General features: G+C 40.9%; 1 protein-coding gene across 1 annotated transcript; it reads right to left on the bottom strand.

Annotated features, from left to right (window-relative positions):
* Nucleotides 1–486: 486 nt before the first annotated feature.
* On the bottom strand, nucleotides 487–22,417 carry wnt10a (wingless-type MMTV integration site family, member 10a; the record flags this gene model as incomplete). The annotated part of the gene is made up of 4 exons (XM_083996341.1): nucleotides 487–1,038; nucleotides 13,884–14,257; nucleotides 20,281–20,546; nucleotides 22,356–22,417. The coding sequence occupies 4 exons, from the start codon at nucleotides 22,415–22,417 to the stop codon at nucleotides 487–489; spliced, it is 1,254 nt and encodes a 417-aa protein (XP_083852467.1).
* Nucleotides 22,418–24,074: the final 1,657 nt, after the last annotated feature.

Genomic DNA, 24,074 nt, shown 5'->3' with positions numbered 1-24,074 from the left:
TTCCCACCTTATACCACCAGTGCTATGAAGCAATAGTATTTTCTTTGTGCATGCAACCCACTGCTCACTCTCTCTTTCCTCTTTGCTCACCTGAATCTCAGGCAACTGTGTGTCAGTCAACATACGCTGATTTCAGAGTTCAGATTTCATATTTCATATTTGGAGTTTTCAGATACATTTACCTGATATAACAATGTGATCCTTAGTCTCAAGAGGAAGGCAGTAAACATCCAAGCTCTCTGAGTTGTGGCAGCTTTACACTTGCATGTGCTGCATGTGCACACTCTTTACCAACAAGCACATCTATCTTTCTGCTGGCTCAACTGCTTCTCACTCACGTCCTCGCTCTTCAGGAAAACAGCAGTCCATCGCAAAAAGGTATGGGGTACATACATTACAGTCACATCCCCCTTTCAAATTAATAATCTGGATTTTTAAAAGGTCTTTTCTTTGTTTTCTTTATTGAGTCTTAAGTTGTGTGTTTCTTCATTTACAGACACTGACCCACTCTGTTATCCTGCACTCTTCACAGACCACATAGCAGCACCAGTGAAACTTGCAGTTGCAGCGTTCGCTCCGCGTCTGCTGCAGGATGTTGTGGCCTCTCCCGCAGCACAGACTCTCACAGTTGTCCATGCCGGGGCTGGTCTTGTTGCAGATCCTGCCCTGTGTGCCGGCCGAGTCCGACCCCAGGTCCCGCTCGCAGAAATCCGGCGACTTTTCAAAGTAGACCAGCTCGTTGATGCTCGGCCGCCGCCGATGTGTGTGATGGTGGTGGTGGTGGTGGTTGTTCTGATGATGGTGATGGTGGTGGTGGTTGTGATGGTTATGGTGGTTGTGGTGGTTGTTGTGGTGGGAGTGGTCAAGCTGTCCGGTGTTCCGGTTGTGAGCTTTGATAAGCGTAGCGATGTGGAAGCGCTCTTTGAGGATTGAGCCCACCACCCGGAACTCTGGGGTGACCTGCCAGCAGGTCTTTAGCTGGCAGCTCCCTGACGTCCCGTGGCACTTGCATTTCCGTCTCATGTGGTCAAGCACCACCTGCAAAAAACAGAGACAGAGACAGACAAAAAGAGAGAGTGGGATGGTGTGAGGAAATGAGCAGAGGCGAGGGAGACAGGAGAGGGAGGGGTGGAAAAAAAAGAGATGGATTAAAAACCTGATTTTGATCACTGGTTTCATTTGAAATGTAATATACGGATGCAGTGTGCTGCAGGGTGCATGACATATTTCATTTTGCGCAGGCTTGACTTGAGTGTTTTTCATTTGTTTGTGCTCTCTTCAAGCGTCTGCTCCACTGTATGCCCTGAAGAAATTGGTCCCACATTGAAAAAGCCAGGTGGTCCAACTCTGTCAAACATACTCGTATCAAATAACACAGATGGATGCAGGTGTTACCCAAACAGATAGCGTTGTCATTATTCATCTTTTGGCAGCAGTGAATGACTCCAAGCTTCGCCCACATGCAGTGGCACATTAAGCATCAGACCATTGCAGTATTTACATATTTTCACTTTAATGGTTTACTGCTTGCCAATGAAACCACATGGATATTAAAAGTCTTAAAAGTCAGGAAAACATGAATTGAATAGAATCCATTTACACACGTAAATTGGGTTTGTTCATATAAAGGCTCGCTGGTATGCGAAACGACGGCACTATGCAGAGTTTAGTTGTTATATGGGGTCCAAAAGAATGTTTTTATGCCTGCACTACATCTGCACGCATAAACAAAAACAAACACAAAGGTTCCTGCTGGAGCGTAACCAACGCTGCAGGACGTACCCACCAACACGCTCGCATAAACACAACCACACAGGTACATCCCATATGGCATAAACCCTGTCCATCCTGGAAATATTCCTCTATGCTGTGTGTATGAAAGTGCGTACATTTGCATGTGTTTGTATGTGTTTATCAGTCATCACCCATTCTAAACTTTAAGATCCAATTACCAACAGGAACACAAGGCCACCCAGAGTACTGACAGATGCCGGTGCTGCTGCCCCTATCAACACACACATACACACACACATGCAGCACACTTCTGCAGTTAAACTCATTCCACGCATGTGGAAGCAATAATGCTACTCTGCACAGACACACAAAATATGACTGCTTGACTGTCATCCACACACGCATAAGATAAGAGGCAGCAGGCATATCGGTATGACCAATTCAAGGAAAGGAGTTCATGGTTTTTGGGGTTTTCTTTTTTTGATATCTTATGTTAAGATGGAAAACAAATTGTCTGTCACATTTCTTTTTGATTTCAACACTTCCAAAAATCAAGGTCAAATTCAGGTGTTTCACTTTTTGTTTTGTTGTTTCACACCACCTTTATCAGGGTGGAACAAGTTGTTCCTATCTGTAATAGTAAAAACTTGTTTGTTTATTGCTCAACTTCATGTGGGCTTCCTGAACAAAAAAAAAACAAACAAAAAAACTATCCTTGGTCCAGTGCATGAATGAGCAGATAAGGGAATGAAATGGTGATAAATAGCAGTACTTGTCTCATCTGTTTGAAATGAACAAGTAAAACGTACAGCTAAAGATCTGTTTACTACAGAGCCAAAGTTAATAATGGTGAGTACTTATCAAAAAACTGTAGTAAGACAAATCAATCAGGTAACTGTTGCAAAACCAGTGGAGCGGGAAGATGATTCATTCATCCAAATGATTATACCAAACTGCTTAGCTCAGATTTAAAGGCTGTACAAATGTAGTCATATAAATATTATTTCTTTTTAAAAGACTTATTTAAACACATTTGTTATGACTTATTTAGACACTGTCTTTGAAAGTGTATGTATATTTATGTTTGGACATAATGTATGTTGCTATCACTCATCAGACTTTCCAGCACTGCAGAAAATTAAATCTTAGAAACCGATGTAGCCTCAAATCTTTTTTTTTTTTTTTTTACTACAATTTTGTCTTTTAATCACTGCATATTTTTTTCCTAATGTTTGTTAGGATAACAGAAAGTGACTAAAGAGTATATGCTTCAGATACATGCTCTGTAACTGAGTGTTGAAAAGAAAGTTTAAAGAAACTGTGATCAGTGGTGAGGAGATACCAGAGGCTGTAAGACGTTATAGTAAACAACACCATAATAGCTCAAACAGCACTTGCACTGAGTTCAGATTGCAGTGTTCTGTTCAGTTTTTACATAAAGGCAAAGGCAACCCCAGAATCACAAACGTACTGGCCTTAAACACACAGCAAAGTCTGTAATCATAAAACGCTCTACCCCACTTAAACGTTAGGGAGACAAACTGACCAAGGAGTCATAATTGCATCCACATTGCTACTGTTTGATGGTACTTTCACAACAGGATAAGGATTTCAAAGGACAGTAAAACAACAAAAACAGAAGAAAAAAAAAGTGGGATGTCTAATGACCGTTATATTGTTGCACCATAAAGAAATGAAAACTTCTTGTAAAAGCTGCGATCTCCACACAAAATCACTTTCCAGTAGTTCAATGTCTGACCTTTGCAACAATGTAGTGTAGAAAAATCAAACTGATCAGCTCCAAGACCCCCCCCCCCCCAAAAAAAAAGAATCAGTTAGCTAGCACTGCTATATGGAAGGCCTGTAAAGTTTGTTGTCTAACTACGCCTACAGTACATTTTGTGTAGCTACAAGCCATGCTGTTATAGATCACCTCAGCTGTATGAACCTGGTGCTGAATATCATCAAAGTTTAGGCTAACATTCACATCTCACTGGCTTGCAATGCAGTTTCCCCTCAAGAAAATTGATTTGCCACATCATGTGCATGCCATAAGACCGACACTATGTCTTCTTGCATATCTATAGCCTACAGTATAGGCTACGAATGTAAGCTAAACCAGCCATTTTGAAGAGACAGGAATTTCAGCCAACTGAGCTAGCCTTGGTTTAATTAGATACAGCTAATCATGTGTAAAACGTGTTGCTTCTCAGTTTCAGTCCTGTTAACCTGTTAACCACTGACAAGGCCTGAAACAGCTGCCTAGATTTCCAGGGAAATTTAAAGTTTTGAGTGGAATTACAGACACATACCTGCATGTCTCTCTCTCTCTCTCTCTCTCTCTCTCTGTAGTTTTACATGTAGTTGAAAGGCAAGCAGGTATAATCCTGATCCTTAGTAGCAAATTGGGAAGCTGTCTGCTCTTGCTATATTATTAGAAGTGGTCTGTCAGTATGACATGTGAAACGTTGATCCATCTGACAAAAGAGCCAGGGGACACAACAGGTAAGAACATTTTGTACAAGTAGACTGAGCCTTTGATTTAATTTGACGTACGGAAACACGGCAGAGCATTCTGATTGACCTTAGTTAAAACTTTCTGACAATAGTTCAAATGCGTGACATTGCTTTTAATATTTTACTGAAGGAAGGAAAGAAACAGGGTGAAAGCGTGTCTTATTAACTCGTATAATTATTCTGTTTTCAAAAGATCTTTGGTTTTACTGATCTAACAGTTTAACAGTATTTTTCTCACTCTAATCAGACTGGATGAAAGGTTGTGGCTTCTACTCGGGGCTATGGCTTGTGTAATAAAGACTATGGAGAGAGACACAACACCAAAAAATGCTGTGTGACTGTCTCTTTGTCTGTGTTTACGATATCTGACTTGACTACTGTGGGGGGGGGGGGGGGTTGGGGGGGTGATGCATGTGATTTATAGTTGCCACCCTAAGGACGGGTGGAGGAGGGGCGGGGTGGGGGCTGTACAGTATGGGGAAGGGAGGGGAAGGGAGAGGAAAGGAGAGAGGAAAAGAGGATGACAAGAGGAGGAGATGATCTTTGGATTATCTCGTTGCTGTCCTTCCACCGCTTGAAAGGCTGTTCGTGTGTGTGTGGGTGTTGTTACAAATCACCTGTGTGTCTGGCTGGTATTCCATCTAGATGCAGCTATCATGTCCTGCTGCTATTAACCACCTTGATTTGATTGTAATCATGGATCTAACCTAACCTATCATCAGCTGATTGTTGTGGCAAAGGGCAGGGGAAACATAGAAAGATTGCAGGTCTTACACAACCTGAGTCACAAGCTATAAAAAGCCCGCTTGAAAAGAGCACAGTGTATAACACACTTAACTTTGAGCTATGTTGTTGCATAATGTGCAGAGACAGGGTAGGGGACTTGAATCAGGGTTTGAGAAGGGTAAAATGGGTCACTGTGTTAAACGGGGAGAAGTTCTGATGGTTTTTAGATGAAACAAAACATGGGAATATCCTCTCTTGCACGACTTACACCGGCCGTCGCTGCACGTACACTATACGAGGATGTAAATGCTCCACAGTCAATCCTGGACCACAGTTAGAGACACACATCTGGCATGTTTTAATTGGCTTAGAGAGTGAGACAGAGGCGTCTATAAAACAACCCCAGACAGAGATCAAACAGGACATGTTGGTGGCAGATTAGGACTGCAGGCTACATAATACAGTAGACTGGGGAACAAAACAGCATTGGAGTAGAGCAGAGCAGACTACTGTGTAATAAATGAGGAGTAATGAAGTCGACTAAAGATCAGAGCTTCGTTAACACAGCCTGATGTTGAAAGTGTATTCATTAGGTGAAGATACAGGAGCATGTTTGGCTTTAGTGGAGAGCAATCACAATCCAAATACAGGAAACAGAAGCAGAGAGAGGGCTAGTGATGACATGATAAAGTTCACCAGAAAACTGGAATCCAGGATTACAGTATGCCAAAGGTGAAGTGTTACTACACCCCTTTCAGCTGAATGGTTTGTCATCCTGGCTGGATATTAAAATTGGCTGAGTCAATACTGACTCAGTGTTAATGAAGGACTCAGTGATGACTTACAGTATAGCTTTTTTCTTTTTTCTTTGAGAAGTGAAACTACTGTTGCATGACATAAATAACAACAGCTCAAACTGAGAGACGCAACGGCCAGTGAGAAAAGGAGCAAATTTGCCTGTCTGTGCTTGTATCACCTTTTAGGTACAGTATAACATAAAAAATGTATTCCATTGTGCTCCTTGCTGTGAAATCTGTGGTTCCCATCCCTGGGTAATCACAAGCAAGAGAAGTCTGAAATAGTTTGTTTCCTTTTGGTCTCAATGTTAATCCACATTAATAATAAAAACGCTTTTTTGCAATTTGCAACTTACAAAACATTATCATCATGTGAAGGCAGGAGGTTGAGCAACCTCAGTCAGTCATAGCCAGGTACATGGGACCTGTATAATTTGTGGTTTGTTCCCTGTTGTGTTAGGTTCATTGAATCTAATCGTTGGCCAATCCCTGTGTCATCACCACTCAGCACTTCTGGGAAAATCTTAATCAAGTGTCTGTGTCCCATAGCCGGCCCTTCTCCCGTATAAACAGAGGACAGTCTGCGTCCTCCCGTATGTTTGTCAGTTCAAAGACAATCTACTGAAGGACCTTTAAAGCCAAGCAGAATGTCAAGGCAGTATCAAAGCACACAAACAAATCCCACAGCAGCACATTAAGCCCAGACATCACTTTAAACAAATCAAACGCCTTGCTTCAAAAGGACAATTACGCACACACAAATACACACGCATGCATGCACCGTGTGTACACAACACAATGACATGCAATTTACTGAGTAAGTGCATATCTACAGTATACGGTAAGAACTACACTACAGTAGAATGTATGTGTTCATGTGTGTAGTATTTACTCACTGTTAATTGCACACAATGTCCACAACTCTCATTTAGAGACTCCAATAAAATGTTATTACTAGCATAAAGACTTCCACCTGCTGAGCTTTTACCGTGAGGCATTTGCCTCTGTGTATATTTGTGTTAGTGTGTGTGTACGAGCGAAAAAGAGAAAGAGAGTTGTAAGGAGAGAGTGGGCATGAGTGCGTGTGCGCATGTGTACATGTGCAGATGTATGTGTTGGTGTGCACAGTGTGTGGTGGGTCCGATCAAATGCATTGCCTCTGCACTGTCAGGACTCAGGAATGCTGTGCACACCACTGATGATATGAACTGGCCTCTGAGCAGCACAGCGCTAACCCCACTCTAATGTTGCTATTTTTGATCAAACACACTTTGCTTTTCGTGTGGGTTCTGAGTCAATGAATTAACGTGAATGGGCTCTCCAGGGCAGTTTATCGTCGCTCAATGGTTAAATTAGGCATAAAAGGACCTCAGAGCCCCACTATACTGTAGCTGGTTTGGATCAGGCCTGAGGGGTTGCAGCTCAAATTCATTATGGTTAGAATACATTTTACAGTGTATTCGGTGCTCTCGTAAAAAAGCAGTCTTGTGCCCTGACACGACGTAGGTTGTAAGTGGCAGATCAGTTATTGTATTAGCGTCTGACAAGACAAAGTGAATCCACCTTTCGGCAACTGAAAGCAGATGTTCAGTAGGTGCAGATTAATCACACAGGAATATCTGACACCTTAAATTAGCCTCGGACGGGTTGACACACTCAGCCACTGTGTTTCTTTGGTACCAGGGGAACCATTACAAAATGTATGAAAGCAGTCAGTAACAGGGCCACATAAATCTTGTCTTCTCCACCATGTTTGGTCGTGGCAACAGGCCATTCATAAGACAATCCATCACATGGTATAGGGTGAGTGGCCGTAGAGGATTCGTCCACGTCCAAATATGAATATAGAACCACGCTCGATCATTAGCTCATTGGTCTGTCATTCCCATTTTTCTCTGTCCTAAACTTCCTGATATGTCAATGTAGGTGAATGAGGTTGTGGTAAGTGGCCAACAGCTCTCTTTAGCTCGTCTCAATTAATCTTTACCGCAAACCATGCCCACTTTTCAGCAATCCAGTCAGATATGAAGGATTTTATTCCTTGGTGAGTTTCACGGTAAATATATTTGAATCATTAAGATGCTATAACTGTGATTCCATTGTGACTTTTGATCGTTACTTGCAGACTGCACCTCTTCTTTTATCATGTGTATAATCACTGGCAATGGTTTTGAGACCCAGAGCAATTGTCTGAAATGGTTTTTGATCAGTGAACTTTAAGTTGCCAAATGAACATCTTTAAAAACGGGGTGAAAATGAGTTGAAGTGTATAGTTTCCTTCCTGCCATCTCTCCTTACTCCCCCGAAGTCAGGCCCTGATGGTAAATCATAATTACTGGAGGATGCTTGCCAGTAACACGACTGCAGACTGTTGCATAGCCTGCACTGTCACCACCTGCCTAATAAACAGACAGGATTCAACAGAACCTCGGCATGGCTCTGAGCTCTGCAACATGAACACAAGAAAGCGTGCCAAGCATTTGTTTTGAGGTGTGCTCTCTAAACGATTGAGGAGAATCACTCAGGAGGAAAAAAAGGAAAAAAAGAAGAAAAAAAAACTTGGCAAAGAAAATGTACCACCCTGGTGAGGTGTTTCCATGTCATAAGGAGATACTTTACGTAAACGTGTCGTTAAGCCTTTAAAACTGCTGTGCTAACTGCTGTGGAGTATAGTGCACTTTCATTCACCGCAACAGCACAATGGAAAACTAAACTGTGCATCTTCACAGGAAGATAAACGCAGAATTAGAATTGATTTGTTTATCAAACTATCAAGTCATGTCAATCTAAAAAACTACAGACCATTTGAATTGAAACTGTTTCTCTTTTGCATGGCAACTTTCATATCAAATTGGATTTGAAACTGTTCAGTCAGCAAATACTTTGATTTTCAGGATGATTATACATTATTTAAAATTTGCTGGCAATAGATTTATGTAAAAATGACTGCTCTTCTCACTTATATTTATTCTATTTTTTAACATAAATTATTCCAACAAATGTATAGCCTACTTTGTTTTTTGGTTTGTAAGTAGCAGGTGACGCCTGAATTGTATGTTTGCAATGCATTGTGTTATTGATATGCTGACATCATATGTAAATAATTGTTCATTCATCAGTAACTTTTTTAATTCCTCCTTGGTGAATAGTATTATTTCTGCAATCAGCCCTGCTGGAGAGAAGTTGGTGGAGGCAGAGCAGGAGTGGGGGAAGAGGGGAGGGAAGGAAGGGCGAATCTCTTTCTACTTTCCGCCCCAGTGTTTGAAGTCTAAAATCTTTTGCAGGGTTTTAAACATCTGTTTCCAAACTGCCAGCAGCCACTAATTAGGGCTAAAAACAAGACGGGACGTCGTGAGAACCCTGGGGTGGGCATGAGGCGACATGCACGCCCCGCTAAAAAACCACCGCATTCCTCTCCCTAAAGAGTACTTCTCTGGGAGGGGGGGGCCAGGCCGAGGGAGGCGGTGGGTCGGTGGGAGGAAAGAGACAAGGGAAGGGTAGGCATTATTTTGAGGCCTCACCTGTCAGTGTTTTCTGTTTGATTCTAGGGGCTGTGCGTGTGTGTGTGTGTTACAAGGTCTTAGAGGGGTTTTGTTGTGGCTTTCTATACCATTTGAAGTCATCAGGGTGCATAGTATTTCACAGTATAACAGCTCTGCAATGACTCATCATTGGTTTCTCCCTCATTTTTTCTATCCTCCAATGCGCTCCAATATGCTTTCTGTCTCTCCAGTATTGCTGCCTGTCACTTAGAACCCTCTGAGCAATTCTTTGTTTGTTTTTTTGCATTACTATATACCATTACATATGACCCTTTACTCGTGACCCTAAAGCTAATGGGAGTTTTACATTTAGGTAATTTTGTAATTTGGTTAAAATAGCAAATGGGTTTGGGTCACATAAGTCAGCAGACAAAAGATGTCAGCTTTGAACCCTACCGGGGTCATCAGGGGTCATCAGGTTTGGGTCAAAATGGTCAGAGTCACTGGGTGTCGTTTAGTCCCTGCTGGTCGTAACCAGAGTCTTTGCCAAAAAGAGATAGGCTCTTTGATGTTGACAACTACTGTATGAGTCAAGGTTTTTCTGTTTGATGGATGTCTCAGCTCACTTGGCTGGGAATTTGTAGCCTGGCAAAATTTATTATTCGAAATATCATTCTGGAAAGATCAAACTGTAAATTAAACTGAGGCTATGCTGTGCCAAATACAGATTGTTTACTTCAAGCTACTGCTGCAGTCTGAGAGATGTGATTAAATATCCTGATTTTGAAAGGTTTTCTCTCAGGCACTTCACCTGCCAAATAGTGGAACTGGCTTGGATTGACAAACTTGTTTATGATGTATACTGACTTACATCGCTTATGCATCTTAACAGATTTATGACACATCTCCCAAACCTAACCAACTAAAAAATCAAACAGATTCATGGGCAAAAGTGACAAGCAATGGTAGATCGGTTGTGACTCTCTCTGAGTCAGTTTTCCAAAACAGCCTTGTGACCTTTGTATCTGTAATTGTTTAATAAGATGCCCTGTATCAAATCATGTAACTGAGTTAAAGGCGTCTAAATATTAAGCTAATAGGAAAATTGGTATCTGTCCCATCATGCCTCACTGAACACATAGCATTTAAAGTCAACAATGATATATGACCATCACTACATGCCATTGTGAAATTATAGTTGTCGGTGTTGAGGGCGGAGTTAGCAGTAAAGTGAAGCTAGGTGATTATTTCAACAGCCACTGAATCTTACTGTACTTGTACTTATGTTTATGCTTTTCTCTTCCAATAACAACTTCCAGAAACTCAGTTCTTTCAATTTTTACATTATTATTTATCTATTTTAACGACTTCCAGAAACTCAGTTCTTTCCATTTTTACATTATTATTTATCTATTTCTATAGATCAAGTCTTTTTTTTTTCTTTCCTGTTGGCATTTCCACAGGATACCCTGCTCCAAAAAAGACACAGAGACAGGAACAATCAATTTTGGATGTGAGACACTGTTTAAGTCTCTGTCACTCTCCAGGAGTCTAATCATTGGTGAGCATGTGGCTTCAAGAGTAAAGACAACATACATGAGGCCACACTGTGATCCTGTATGTTATCAAGTTTCATAACCCTACTGACTTGGTCCAAACAAAAAGGGAAGGACCCAAAAGACAAATGATTCCCTTTCCTTGGCTCATGAACTCATTCCTACTCATGCCATATCAGCCCCCACTCAAAGTTTACTCTGTGTCTACATTACTGATTGGGATTTATGTCACCAGTCCTACGTCTATGGCTATTTCTACCATTACGGCTACTGTGGAGAGGCTAGCTGTTGTTGAATTCAACTGACGCGCTCCACATTTGTGTTTTGTCTGCATAATCAAGGAAGCCAGAAGTAAACTGATGAAAAGATACAAGCCCAAATTACTCAGGAGGAAACAGGGAACAATGAGCAATTTACGGTGGCTTCTTGTCTCTGTTCCACTACAGAACTGGACATCATCAAGGCTTATCACTGTCATTTACATCTCTCTCTTTCACTGCCCCAAGGCACAACACTTTTGGAACTGGTTAGAAGTTTATATTACACCTACAGAGTCTTTAGAGCCTTTAATTATTTTACCCTCGCATAAGTAAGCCTAACAATAACACCCTCAATGTAAAAAATAACAATAAAAGAAAATGCAAACAATTATATGTTTAAATATCCTTGACGTCTGAAGTACTTCTTCTCAGCTAGCTTTCTGACACTGAGTACCGTTACCCTCTCTTAACGCTCTGACTTATCTGACACTAATTGACATGACACAGCCAGCACACATCTGCCTCATAACAAAACAAAGATAGTCTAAACTGACAACTTCCCCTATCTGTCAGAGAATGACTTATTTGCAGATGTTTTAAAACCTCTCAGGGTTGGAGTTTCCCTGGTGAAACAACAAATCAAGGAAACAATAGTGCTAACAGGCAGTAATAATACTAGATTGACACAAAATATAAATGTAGTCTCTCGACTGAACCAGCTAGCCTCTCAGTCTGTTTTAATTGATTTGATAAGAGCTAAAAAAGAACCACCAAATCAACCATCAACCAATGCTTTGGCCTTAACATAATCATATGTATCATTACTTTAATGTAAAATTGAGTTTGAATGAAGTGGAAAGTTACTCCAGACATACTGCATGCGTTACTGTAATTCCCAAGGCTGTGGGTTAAGACAACTATGATGCGTAAAAGAAGAATCAGACTGGGAATTCCCACAGTATTGCAATCTCATCCAATACTCATACAGTACCCCCCTTTGCTCTACTGGGAGAAGGTCCTCTGAACTGCAACAGTAAGAAGATGAACTTGAGCGTGCAAGATTATTGGGGATCTGGTTTCTAAAACTACTTTAACTAAACTACAACTAAACTAAAATTAAAAGTGATTAGCTGATCTGTTACTGTATCTAACTGCTGTAATCTCAAAAACAACTACCAGAACCTAAGAAAAAAAAGCTAATTATAATTTATTGCACCTTTATCAATGCACTAGCAACCAGCGTGCAGGCTTACGCTCTGTCTCTCCTTTATTAATATTGTTTTTTCCACACAGCTCTTTTCCAGGAAAAACAACAGTGTGTCCTCTCTTGTGTTGAGTGTTTGAGCTGGACTTTCTACAGTAGTTACATGTGTTTGTATAAAATACAACTTTAGTTGTGATAAGATATCTAATTCCCCTTTGAAACACATTTTGTCAGAATTGTTGAAACAAATATAGCTTCAGTGTTTTGATAAACGTCACAGTCTGATTCAAATTACTTCCAAAAAACAGTTTCCCTGTTATTATTTTTGCAATGCTTGAACTGTGGATTGACCCTTACTGCAAGAGAAGCTTGTGCAAAAAAAAAAAAAACCCTCATAAACAGTCTCTAACGGCAGAAATAAACAGCAGTGTTATACTGACAGGCCACTGTTGACCCAGCCAATTACATCAAATTGTGTTGTGCACTGTAACATTATTATTGGCCCAGTAGCACTCAACACACCCACTATCCACCTGTTTTATTGTGTAATAAATTACATAAAAGTTGCATCGATAACATAGAGACATGTTTTACTCCCTTCATAAGTTTGTGGTTTCTTAGAAAGATGGAGTCAATTCAAATGTAAGCATTACAGCATCTTCACTTGTTGATATGAGGTAATGTGCTGGCAGTAGCATTAAATGACCTTCTCACCAAAAAGGGTGAAGCCTCTAAACTAATGTGTTTGCTAAGTGCAGCTTCACCCATCACTGAAAGAAAGCAGGTTGCATTATGCACATAAGCTCTCATGTAGAGATTAATTGCCATTGAAAATATTTATAATTGACAATTTTAACTGGTAGGCTTTACAAGACTGTCAAAACAAATGTTAGCATGCTAATGTCTGACACATTTAAAGCAAAGACTAAAAGATGTGCTACGGAATATGTTAGACAAGCTTCATAAGTGTTGTTTAATAGAGAGGGTTTCATTTATATTTCACAAAGATAACCTCAAAACATGAATACATTTGTAACTTACATCACTTAAATTAGTATTAGACTAATAGGCGTTCAAACTCTACTTCTTACTCTGACATAAATTCCTCCATATAGGTATAGCCTAACTAAATACGAAAAAGTAATTGACCTACTTAGACTTACAAAAGCAGTTATGCAGAAATCAAAAAAAGACACGTTATTGTTTGTGCTTCTAAAATTTTTAGAAGTTATGCCACAGTGGCTTCCCTTTTAATGTTGGTGGACATCACTGTGGGAGTTTCCCAGGGACCAACTGGGTAAATCACTACACTAAATCAAACAGCTGCTGCTCAGTAAAAACAAACAACACATTTAAAATTCAAATTTAACCGTAGATTTACGAGTAGATGTACCCATGATGAAGCTGGATAACATCTTTAGACCATGTACAGCTTCCTTGTTAGCTGTGGCAACTAAACTGGACTGGATGTGCACAGTTTGGTCATGTGATATGAGTAAACTTTGGGTGTCTGATAGGGTTAATGTGAATTAAAATACAGTGAGCAAATATTGCAGAAGCTGTCATAGCAACAAACACACACATCCTCTCACTTGTCACTCACTCACCTGTCTCCCAACTCTATTATTGTGCAGCCTCATTCGGGCATGGATGTCTTTGTAGGTCTCACGGGCATCCAGGAAGTCCCGTGAGAACTTCTCTCCGAATTCCACATCAGGACTGCAGCCGCCCCACTCCCAGGAGTCCTGGGGTCCCGGCAGGTCGGCGGGGAAGTGCTCCATGACGCCGTGTACCATACCCTTCCCCCTGTGAATGGCCTCTAGCTGCAAGCGGTGCAGTTTGGTGCGGAAGGCCTCCTCGTCGCCACGTCGCTTCTCATCACAGCCACATGCCTTCAGTTTGCCCATGGAGCAGGCATTGGCCACTGCATGCACCACACCTGCCGCTGCAATGGCGTACGCGAAGGCACTCTCTCTAAAACCTGTGGGAGAGAGAAGACAACAGTGATGTGAATGTACTGGTGGAAAAACCAATGACATGGAAGATGGAATTCACTCTGTCAAAGTTGACACAGGACTTCAAAGCTGTGTCCAAAATGACATGGAGACTGGGTGATTGACATGAGGACTGAGTCAGTGTTTGGGAATGTGAATGTTGCTTTTCAGAGGCCGTTAGGCATTATAAGTTGCGAGATGGAGTTTATGTAAAATGTTAAAACATTTCTGATAACCTGCAGGCAGAACATACCAGTGCGTGCCTCATGAACCTGTCAGGTGCAATTAGAAGATTATCAGGTGAATGCATGATGGTGGGTGACATGTGCTAGTTAAAAATCCAAATGATTCGAACAGTGGTGCTGCTTACATTTTTTTTTTTTTTTTTTTTTTTTAAATATGTGGTACATTTTCTATTTTCAATGCAGAATAGTGACAAACTCATCTAATTCCCCTCATTAACTCATTGAGTGCCAGCCCTTTTATAAAATGGTCAGTGCCATGTGCCAGCGTTTCGGGGCATTTTGAGTAATATTTTAAGACCAAGAGAATATTTTGTATTATGACTCTGAAAACACAAAATAGCTCAAAGGAAAGAGGAGACTCTCTATTTAACTAGGGAAAAACCATTTGTTTGTACCTTGTTCCATTCTTAATTTATCTTAAGTTGAATAGAGCCTGGTTGCACCAAAAAGACCACTTTTTTTCTAGAAAGCTGAGAAAAATGCATTTTTGTGAAAGAGAGTCTCTCAAGAAAAACAGTGATTTATCCGTTTTAATTTTGGCTTCAAAAACATGTAAGACATCTGAAAATTTAATTTCACATGTTTTTTCATTGTACAAAAAAAAAAAAAACTAAAATACAACAAGTAGGAGTCCTACTATGCAGAGTGATGCCTGCTCTCCTACTCCTCCTGCAGTTGCTGCCCCCTCACCCTCTCCTAACCCCCTCCTCCCCCCTCCCCTCACCCCCTCTCTGCCCCTCCCCTCTCCTACTTCTCCTCCTGCTGCTTCCCCTCGTCTCTGAAGGAGGGAGGGAGACGTCATGGCGTCTTCAGCCTCTGTGCTGGACGCGGCCGCGGCAGCGACGCACCGCGCTGATCTCTCGGTTCGTCGTCACGACGTCGGTTTACAGCAACTGGTGAAACTGACTCCGCGATCCGCTTTCGCTTCGGCATTTCGGTGCTGATCATCTAGATGAGTTTACCTTTCCTGCCTCCTCCGATCACTTCATGCTGGAGCTGCTAATAGCATCCGTGGCTAAGCTTTCCTCCAGCTCCACGTTACACTTGTTCCAGGCTCTGCCCGTCGTTTTCCTCTAGAAATAGAAACTTTTCCCAACTTTTTTATCTCTGTACCGATCACACTCGTCTTCTCCTTCCTCTTCACTTCTTGCTCTGATCTACAGTCTTCTTCGTTCTACACATCCCAGAAGCCCCAAAATTACTCACAGTGTGCGCAACAGCGTCCCCATTTACCAGCCGCAGAAAACTGCATTTGACGTATATATACGTCAATGGCACTCAAGCGTTGGATTTTGATTGACGTATATATACGTCAATGGCACTCAATGAGTTAAAGATAAATTGTAAAACTGCTGGGTACAACTTTGAGATATAAAGGGATTTTCCTAGCCATGAAACTCAATTTAACAGCTAAATGAGTGAGATGAAGAAATCTTTTGACTTCTCTGTTAGCAACCATGTTTGCGCTTCAGCACATGTTTTCTTTTCACACTTTCTCAGTGACACCATAGTAAAGAGCTTCCTCTGTTTTGATAAGGATACACATAAGAGTTTATCCACATGTATATTACACACACATATGCCAAACCCCATAAAACCAGAGAAAACATCTGGGACAATAGCAATTAAGTGTTCCAAACACTTGCGTACGTCGTCTCTGCGGACCAGCTGAACATGAACAGACCCCCACCACTCCCATCATAGGATTCACAGAGGGCTCATATTCTGTTACTAAACATGGCTGAGTCTCCTTTTGTCACCTCTACTGCTTATACACGATATTCAGCTGTGAAGCTCACCGCAGTCTATTTGCCTTGTACCACCTACTGGTTATGAGTAAGGAAAAAATGAAGCTAAATAGGCCATAAATTGCTCCATTGAACCACATTGGATGCATCTCAAGCAGTGGGTCCTTGTGTGACTGGAAGACTTGGTCATTAACCTAACCCAAAATTAGGTATGGCATAATCTGGCTGTAAACAAAAGTGCAACAACATATAATTTGGCCCTACATTTTATATGATATCACAGAAACATATGAGGATCAATTTAGACTAATTGTTGTTTTTTACATACACTGACAAACCTCCCGTTTCAACAAGTTTATCTGGATACATGTATGTGTCAAGTGTTGTTGTATGTGAATGAAAAATCTAATAAAAAGATGTATATAAAAATAAATAAATAAATAAATAAAGATAAGATTATGCCATACCACAGGTTTTTTCTTTAAAAAAACACTTCAAATCTCAATATATGACATGCTGGCTGCTGTCACATCCCTTTCTCCTTTGGAAAGTCTAACTTCCATGCAGCAACTCTACATCAGCTGAGCTGTAATTCAGTAGACTTATGTTAAAGTGCTACACAGAAAAATACACATTTTGGGGCCCCTACTGTGAAAACACACATTCAACCATTTCATGTTGATATATTTCTGTGGCGAAAAAATCCATGTCCATTGGGGAATCGTGAAGGATGCAGTGACAGCAGCATTTGTAGTCGCACATCTACAGTGTTAGTTGATGGATATCAGCTTACTGTCTGTGAGCACGGTACCCTCAGCCTCTATAAAAGAAGCCCCACTGGTGTCACTTACTGGTGTCAAGAACAGTGACGATTATAATGGAAACTTGTAAAGCAAACTTGAAAAGAAACCACTCAGAGGTTTATAGCACCCTGCTTGAAGGGGAAATGGTTCAGGCTGCTTGTTGGAGTCAAATAAAAAGCTAATAACTGGAACTGCCCATTTCTTTTTTACCAATGTTTGATGTTACTTCATTATTCACACAGTGAAACACAACTTTACCCACAGACTAACTGACATTCTCCACCGCAAAGCTACTCCACATACAGTACAGAACAGGCTCAATGACTGGATCACGTATTTGAACGCAAATCTCATATGGAGCATCATCTTGCAATACGATGGTAAAAAAATACATTTTTTAAAATAGATAAAATATTGGCTCACTCTGAATGATCACTGCTCTGCTAAGCTATCAGGACAGCTATTAAATCAGTGGTGCACAACTGACCTTCATGGATGGTAGTTTGTTATTTCACCCCTATCTAAAGTACTGTAACACCACCTTAGTTTTCCCTCCAATAAACAGACAAATGTTTTTGGCAACAAATGTTGGTGTTTCTTGTATTATAATTTGTATTATACTGCTATTACTGCAGAAAAAGATCCAGGTCTTGCACTAGCACTGTGTATTGTAGTTAACACCCTTCAACTCATGACAGAATCTGATACAGTACACTCAATTTCAACAAGCCAGCAAAAATCTCTCTCTAAAACTTCATTAAAATACTTTTTAACACAGTATTGATGTGTTATAAACTTTACAGCTGACAGAGTGACTCTGTAATCCAACAGCAACATTCATTTGGAGTCAGTCTTTCTGGCCATGCAACAGATATAAGTTATGAAATCAGAAACATATTAAACCAAATATTTACATATTTGTCTGTAAAATGCAAGTTGAGGTAAACTGCAAAGCCAGGTGATAAATGTAGGAGATACTGCTTGAACTTTATAAAATATGTATATTAGTATATGAGTATATAAGTATAATTTGACTCCACTCTGCTCCTCCTCTCCTCTACCACCTTGACTCACACAGGGAGGGGGGAGTGAGTGGAATGGCACTTAGGCACATCCTCATACATAGAAAGCCTGTTTTAGCTCCAGTCCCGCTCTGAGACGGGCTCCTCGACTCAGGCCCCCGGAAGACTGGGAACAAATCAATCTAACAAATAATTCACCGGCTGCGGCACGCCCGGCTGAACTGATGGCAGAGGAAGTGGCAAAATGAATTAAAGTTTCAAAGGAAACTGTCACTTTGTGTTACAGAAACCGACTAAACAGGTTTATGCTTTTGCCACAGAGAGTTGGGAAAGTGCTGAGAGCAAATTCACAAGCACTTGCACTGGCAAGGGAAGTAAAAGCATTAGGAGCAGCCCAGCGAGGGAGGACGCAGACACAGTGACAGAGAAAGAGAGAGAGAGAGAGAGAGAGAGAGAGATTCTCCTATTTCTGTCTATCCATGTCTCGCCTGATGTCCTCTTTAGCCTAGTTTTTAATGCAAGCTAAACAAGACTGAACATCAGCCCATAAAAGTTATTACAGACCATCAGCTGACAGATCCATGGCACAGCTAGAGAGGATCTAAGCAGCATCTCAGAGAAAACAAACTGCACTGTAAATCACCTGATATCCTACTCACTTTCACTGGCTTTGTAAAAACTTAGATCAACTTCTTACAGTAGTAGAAGAACAATCGAGTGAAAATATCAGTTCTGTATAGGGCATATATGCTTTGTGTGAGGCCATGTTTATTTGTCTAAGCTCAGTGACAGCGAAAAGTGTTAATCTCCATACTTCCATCCAACCCAGGACTGTAAATCTGTGTCCATGAGATTGCTGCCAGTAGCTGCACGCAATAACGGCTGCAGAATGCTCACTCGCGTCAATTTTTTAGCTTCTGTGGAGTGGAACGTATCAACATGTAACATATGAATCATCCGATTTAAAGAGGTTGTTTATATCAGTGGTTTGGAGTTTCTGCACCCGAGGCAAACCAGGGATGCCAGACAACTCGCAACTGCCTCTGCTAATAATGACAAACAGTCATTCAATGAGGCAAGGAGGAGCGAAAGCACGTCCAGAGGTATGTAAGTTCATACTGTTAAGAGTTTTTTTTTTTTTTTTTGCTTTGTTAAAGTTTTCTAACAGGATATTAAGTTAATGAGAACTATAAAATTAAAGTTTCATGCAGGAGATGATAACTGAAAAAGCCTTAAAGGAAAAAATCTGACATTTTTCTTTTATACTGGAGATAAAAAAAAAGTCTGGTTTATACCCTCCAAAAGCACATTCACAGCACTGAAGCAATGATGACGCTCAAATAAATGCTAAGGGCAACCAGTCCACTATAACATAACATTCAAACTCAAACTACAAACTGCACAGTGCACTGTTCATCTCTCCAGGTGCTCTGGCTACTTAGAAATGGATGCCTTTTCCAGTCAATAAACTGAGATGAGTCTATGTAAAGACTTCCCAACTCTGAAGATCCTCTTTCATCCTTTGTGGCTGACTTGCAAAGCTCCAAGCACTACAAAGCGTTAGAGAAAACCGATCTACACGAGGCCCAGTAATCTGGAGGTGACTAACTGCTTTTGAAGTTAGCTGCTCTTTTGTAAGGGGTTATTGAGGTGACATGGTGAGATGGTTAGAAAGTAGATACCAGTCCACCAGTCACTAAAGATAATCTAACCATTTCAGGCACCTTATTGTTGTGAGATAACATCCAAGAGTTGTGACTACGGTGAAAATGATCTCTTTATGATCTTGTTTGAAGATTTACGATTTATTATCTCAATGCTTGTTTAGGACGTGTATCTTTGTGGTAGCTAATCTTTCTAAGCCTATCCTTTCAAGGTATTCTATTATAGTGTGTTTGAGAATGAAGCCACAGCCTGTTTGAAGATGAAATCTTTTGAACTTACACACTTTTTTTTTTTTAGCAGGTATCCTGCGGTGACATCTCACCTCTGCAGCCTCATGTATTTACTGAGTCTGGTTGATTTTCAGTAATATGTAATATGTGATATGTGGAGAGTACTGAAACACAATATTTTCATTAAAGACATGCAAAACGCCAACAAGACAGATTCAAATGTTAAGTTGATTGAAATGACACGTCAGGCTTATCCTTAAGGTATAGGTTTTGTATAGTGAATCTTTTAAAGCTGACCTCTTTTAAAGACTATGCTGTCGTAGGGTATTTTGTTCCTCGTCTCCAGGCTGGAGCAGTTCCAGCGATGCCCTCTGAACTGATGCTGGCACTCGTGGATGGCAATCTGGATTCCCTGGATTGCTGAGGCCGTCACGTCTGGGTTCCGCATGCACACCTCCAGCTGGCGCCGCGTCAGTCCCGGCAGCGTCAGACACACCGTATTGGCGTTCAGGATTGGGTCAATGTTGGGGAGCTTCAGGCCCAAGATTTCATTGGAGTCTACCCTGCATAGAGCACAAAGGTCGGGTTATTGACAAAGACAAATAACATACACCTTTAAAACCATTTTCGTCTGACACTTATTTCCCACAGTGCCAGACAGGCGCCCTGACTTGATGGTCCCCAGTATGACTGATTGCTGGAAAACCTCAATAACACACATGATGTGGGTTAATAGTTGTAAAACCATCTCCAGATGCTGACAAAGGAGGAATGCACTCAAAAATCTATTTGTTTTTTTGTTGTTTTCAGATAGATTTCAGTTTATGGTCCCGCAAAATTGTCGCCAAAATAAAAAGAGAGCTATGACTGTCTATGACTATGACATTTTTTGGCAACAAGAATAGCTAATGCTTACTGACAGTGAATAGAACAAAATGGCTCTTGGGTCCTGTGGCTGATTTTACAGGAATGTTGTTTTATTTTATTTATTTATTTGACCCTATAAAACTACAATAAAAAACTGGTTCTATTGTATGTGCTGGGCCATGGATGTGTGCATTTAGTGTTAATTTAACTTAATTGAAGTGTCTCTTCTCACAATTGTTTTGATGTTGGCTCAAGTGTGCAAGGTAAGAGTTATAGAGTGGGACAAGTGAGTTGCAGTGGGGAGTGAGGGAACTGCACTCGTGTGAACCACAGTTAAGCTACTAGTAGTTCTAGTGACAGTTTTACACGCGCGCAGGGAAAATAGCAACTTACCTGCCTCATAAAATCACCACAGAAAATATGTTTGCGTGTAAATTGCCCGACGTCTCTTTACTCAACTGTCCCCTCATGTAATCAGTCAGTAGTTCAGCTGACAGCAGTCAAAGCAGCAGCTCTCAACTTCACAGAGCAACAGTCTGAGCAGTAACAAGGAAAACACAGGCTGCCCTGATGATGGCCTGAAACCATACAGCTTTTCTTTTCATTATCTTTACAAGGAAAACACAGGCTGTGCACCTCTGTGTCTGGAGGAGTGAGACTCACAACTGCACATGCAGCCGGGGAGTGTGCTCAGCTGTCGGCACACACACATACACATACGCACATACACACACGTATCTATAAACACAAATGACAAGCACACGCAAACACCCAGGTGTGGGGAGACATGTGCAGAAACACACTGAGCAAAAACACATTCACAGCTGCAGCAGATTTGCATACTCTATTCCAGTTTCGTTACTGTGTGTAACTCTGCAAGCCTGTGTATCAGCGGCTGACTCAACATTCACAGATCACCTAGTACTCCCCTCTAAAAAAAAAAAAAAAAAAAAGCAGCCAGCTTTGGATATAAATCATTATCAAAAACACATTTGGCTGGAACATACACTGGTCGTTTGCATAGTGGTGTCTTTCTTTCTTAGTGGCAATGCATTTTGAACTGTCTGTGACTGCAGTTGAGCTTCTGTTGCTACCTGTTGTGTTTCCTGCTTTGATAGTAGACCTGTTTCAACAGCTAGGCTTCCAAAAGGCAACTTTTTACATTGTTTGGGAATGAGACAGTAGGTGATTGCAGAACTGCAAAAACACATAATAAAAAGGGAAAAAAAGTGGACTAATGTTTCAGTCTTTAATTTATTTTTGGCGTTTTGTATGTTTTGGATTTGAGCACAGAATACTGTGGGTTATTTGACTTTTACTTGCACGAATGAAAACTGACTTTTAAGTTGTTTTTGCAAAGTAATAATTCAGGTTATGATAGAAAAAAACATAAAAGTAAAACAAGATTTTAAACATATAATCTTAAAATGAAAACTCATAAGTTGCTTACACCAACACAGAAGTTATTTCTTTTTAGCTTGAATTTTCACACATCTTCAACTCACCTTTTATCCAACAGACAGATAACCACCAAGACGCATGTTAGTCTGAGTACTAAGTGTTCCATTTTGTGTCTTGTAATTATTAAGGAAAGTTAAAAAAGAAAAAAGAAAATTAAAAAAGTAATACAAAAAGAGTTTTAAAGTCCAATATTCCGCCTCAAAGTTTAGGGAGGACAGCAACAGAGGGAGGTCAGGTCAGGTCCGGCTAAAAGTTGGCGCAGGACTTGACAGCTCCGACTGCCCTGAGTCCAGATGTGCCAGCCAGCGGCGGGATACTCATTCAAGAAAAGTTTCATCAACCTCTCAACTCACTGAATGGAGGAGGCTGCGAGTTTGACGAAAAGTCAGTCTTTCTCACACACATCCGTACACATCCCCGTATCTCCGTCAACGAGGTCTTCGCTCTGGTGTAACATCCGAGAGAGAGAGAGAGAGAGGAAGAGAGAGAAAGAGAAAGAGAGACAGACGGCCGGTCCAAAGGTAGGCGCTCTAAATGAAGTCTGCTTGACTAGTGATTTTTCGGTGCGCACCGATACAAACTACTGCACTTAGCGCTTCGCCAGCCCACTTTTTTTGCGTCACTCGGGGAGTAGGAGAGCGCCGAGGGAGGTCAAGTGCCTCGTTAAAGCAGGATAGAGATCCTTTTAGATAAGGAAACCAGAAACACTTAGCCTGCGCCCTCTGTGAGGAAAAAAACGCTTATATTCACTAGAGGAGCGATGCTGAGGATGAGGATGGTGAAGATAATAATGATGATGATGATGGTGAAGAGGAGAGGGTGGCTGTCTTGCAAAAGACATCATTACTTTTGTGTTAGAGCTGAAGAGGCTTTGTAGAGTTGGTGAAAAAGGTAATGATGGAGGTGATCATGAAGTGGAGGATGAGGATAAGAACGACACAATAATCTGTTATGTTTCTGTTTATTTAAAAAAAATCTTGATTAATGATGATGAGATGATGAAGATGAAGATGAAGATGAAGGACTATTGGGCTAAACTGCCTCTGTTGTTTTATATGAGATGAGTTGGTCCAGCTCCTCTGTATGTTTGACTCTTCTCACAGTAATGTAGCTGACATCTCTTAACACCTCCACCTATTCCAATGGCTGTTTACTGTTTTAATATGAATCTTTAGTTCTCTGCTGTGTTTCATGTCCCATGCATGTTTGAGTTGCAGAAACACTTGATCCTACACCCTATAATGCATCAAACAGCATCCTTTGATTACATCCTTACTTGTGTTGTATACTGGTAAACCCTGTTACCAACATCAGCGTACGTCACAGTCTGAGGAGTATAAACCATGCCCGTAAATTCATCTCGTGTAAAATCAATTGGTTTCCTTTAAATACATTTTTTCCACACACAACCATGTATATAGAAAAACAATAAGGTTGTGTGTGCCTTGCAGCATTTCTGTATTCTGTCAGTGTGAAGACCCTTTGGTTTGTCTGTAAGAAGAATGAGGGTTTGTTAAAACTGTCAGCTGAAGTTCCCATTGCTCTCTAAGCTTCCCTGTGTGTCATGGACTTTAATCTTTTGATTTAAATGGCTATAAAGTATAACAAAAAGCTCCCTTGTTGATGAAGACCACATGATATCACTCATCTCAGTGCTTTATGAGTAGCCTAGAATAAAGATTCAGAAACCACAAATAAAAAGGTTTCCCCCACCAGTGGAGGGATGCAAGCATTCTGCCAGCATGGAGTCACCAGAGCTGTAA

The sequence above is a fragment of the Trachurus trachurus genome (genome assembly GCF_905171665.1).
Source record: "Trachurus trachurus genome assembly, chromosome: 21".
NCBI classification, from domain to species: domain Eukaryota; kingdom Metazoa; phylum Chordata; class Actinopteri; order Carangiformes; family Carangidae; genus Trachurus; species Trachurus trachurus.
The sequence above is the reverse complement of the archived record's forward strand: the minus strand, read 5'-3'. Positions and strand labels throughout refer to the sequence as shown.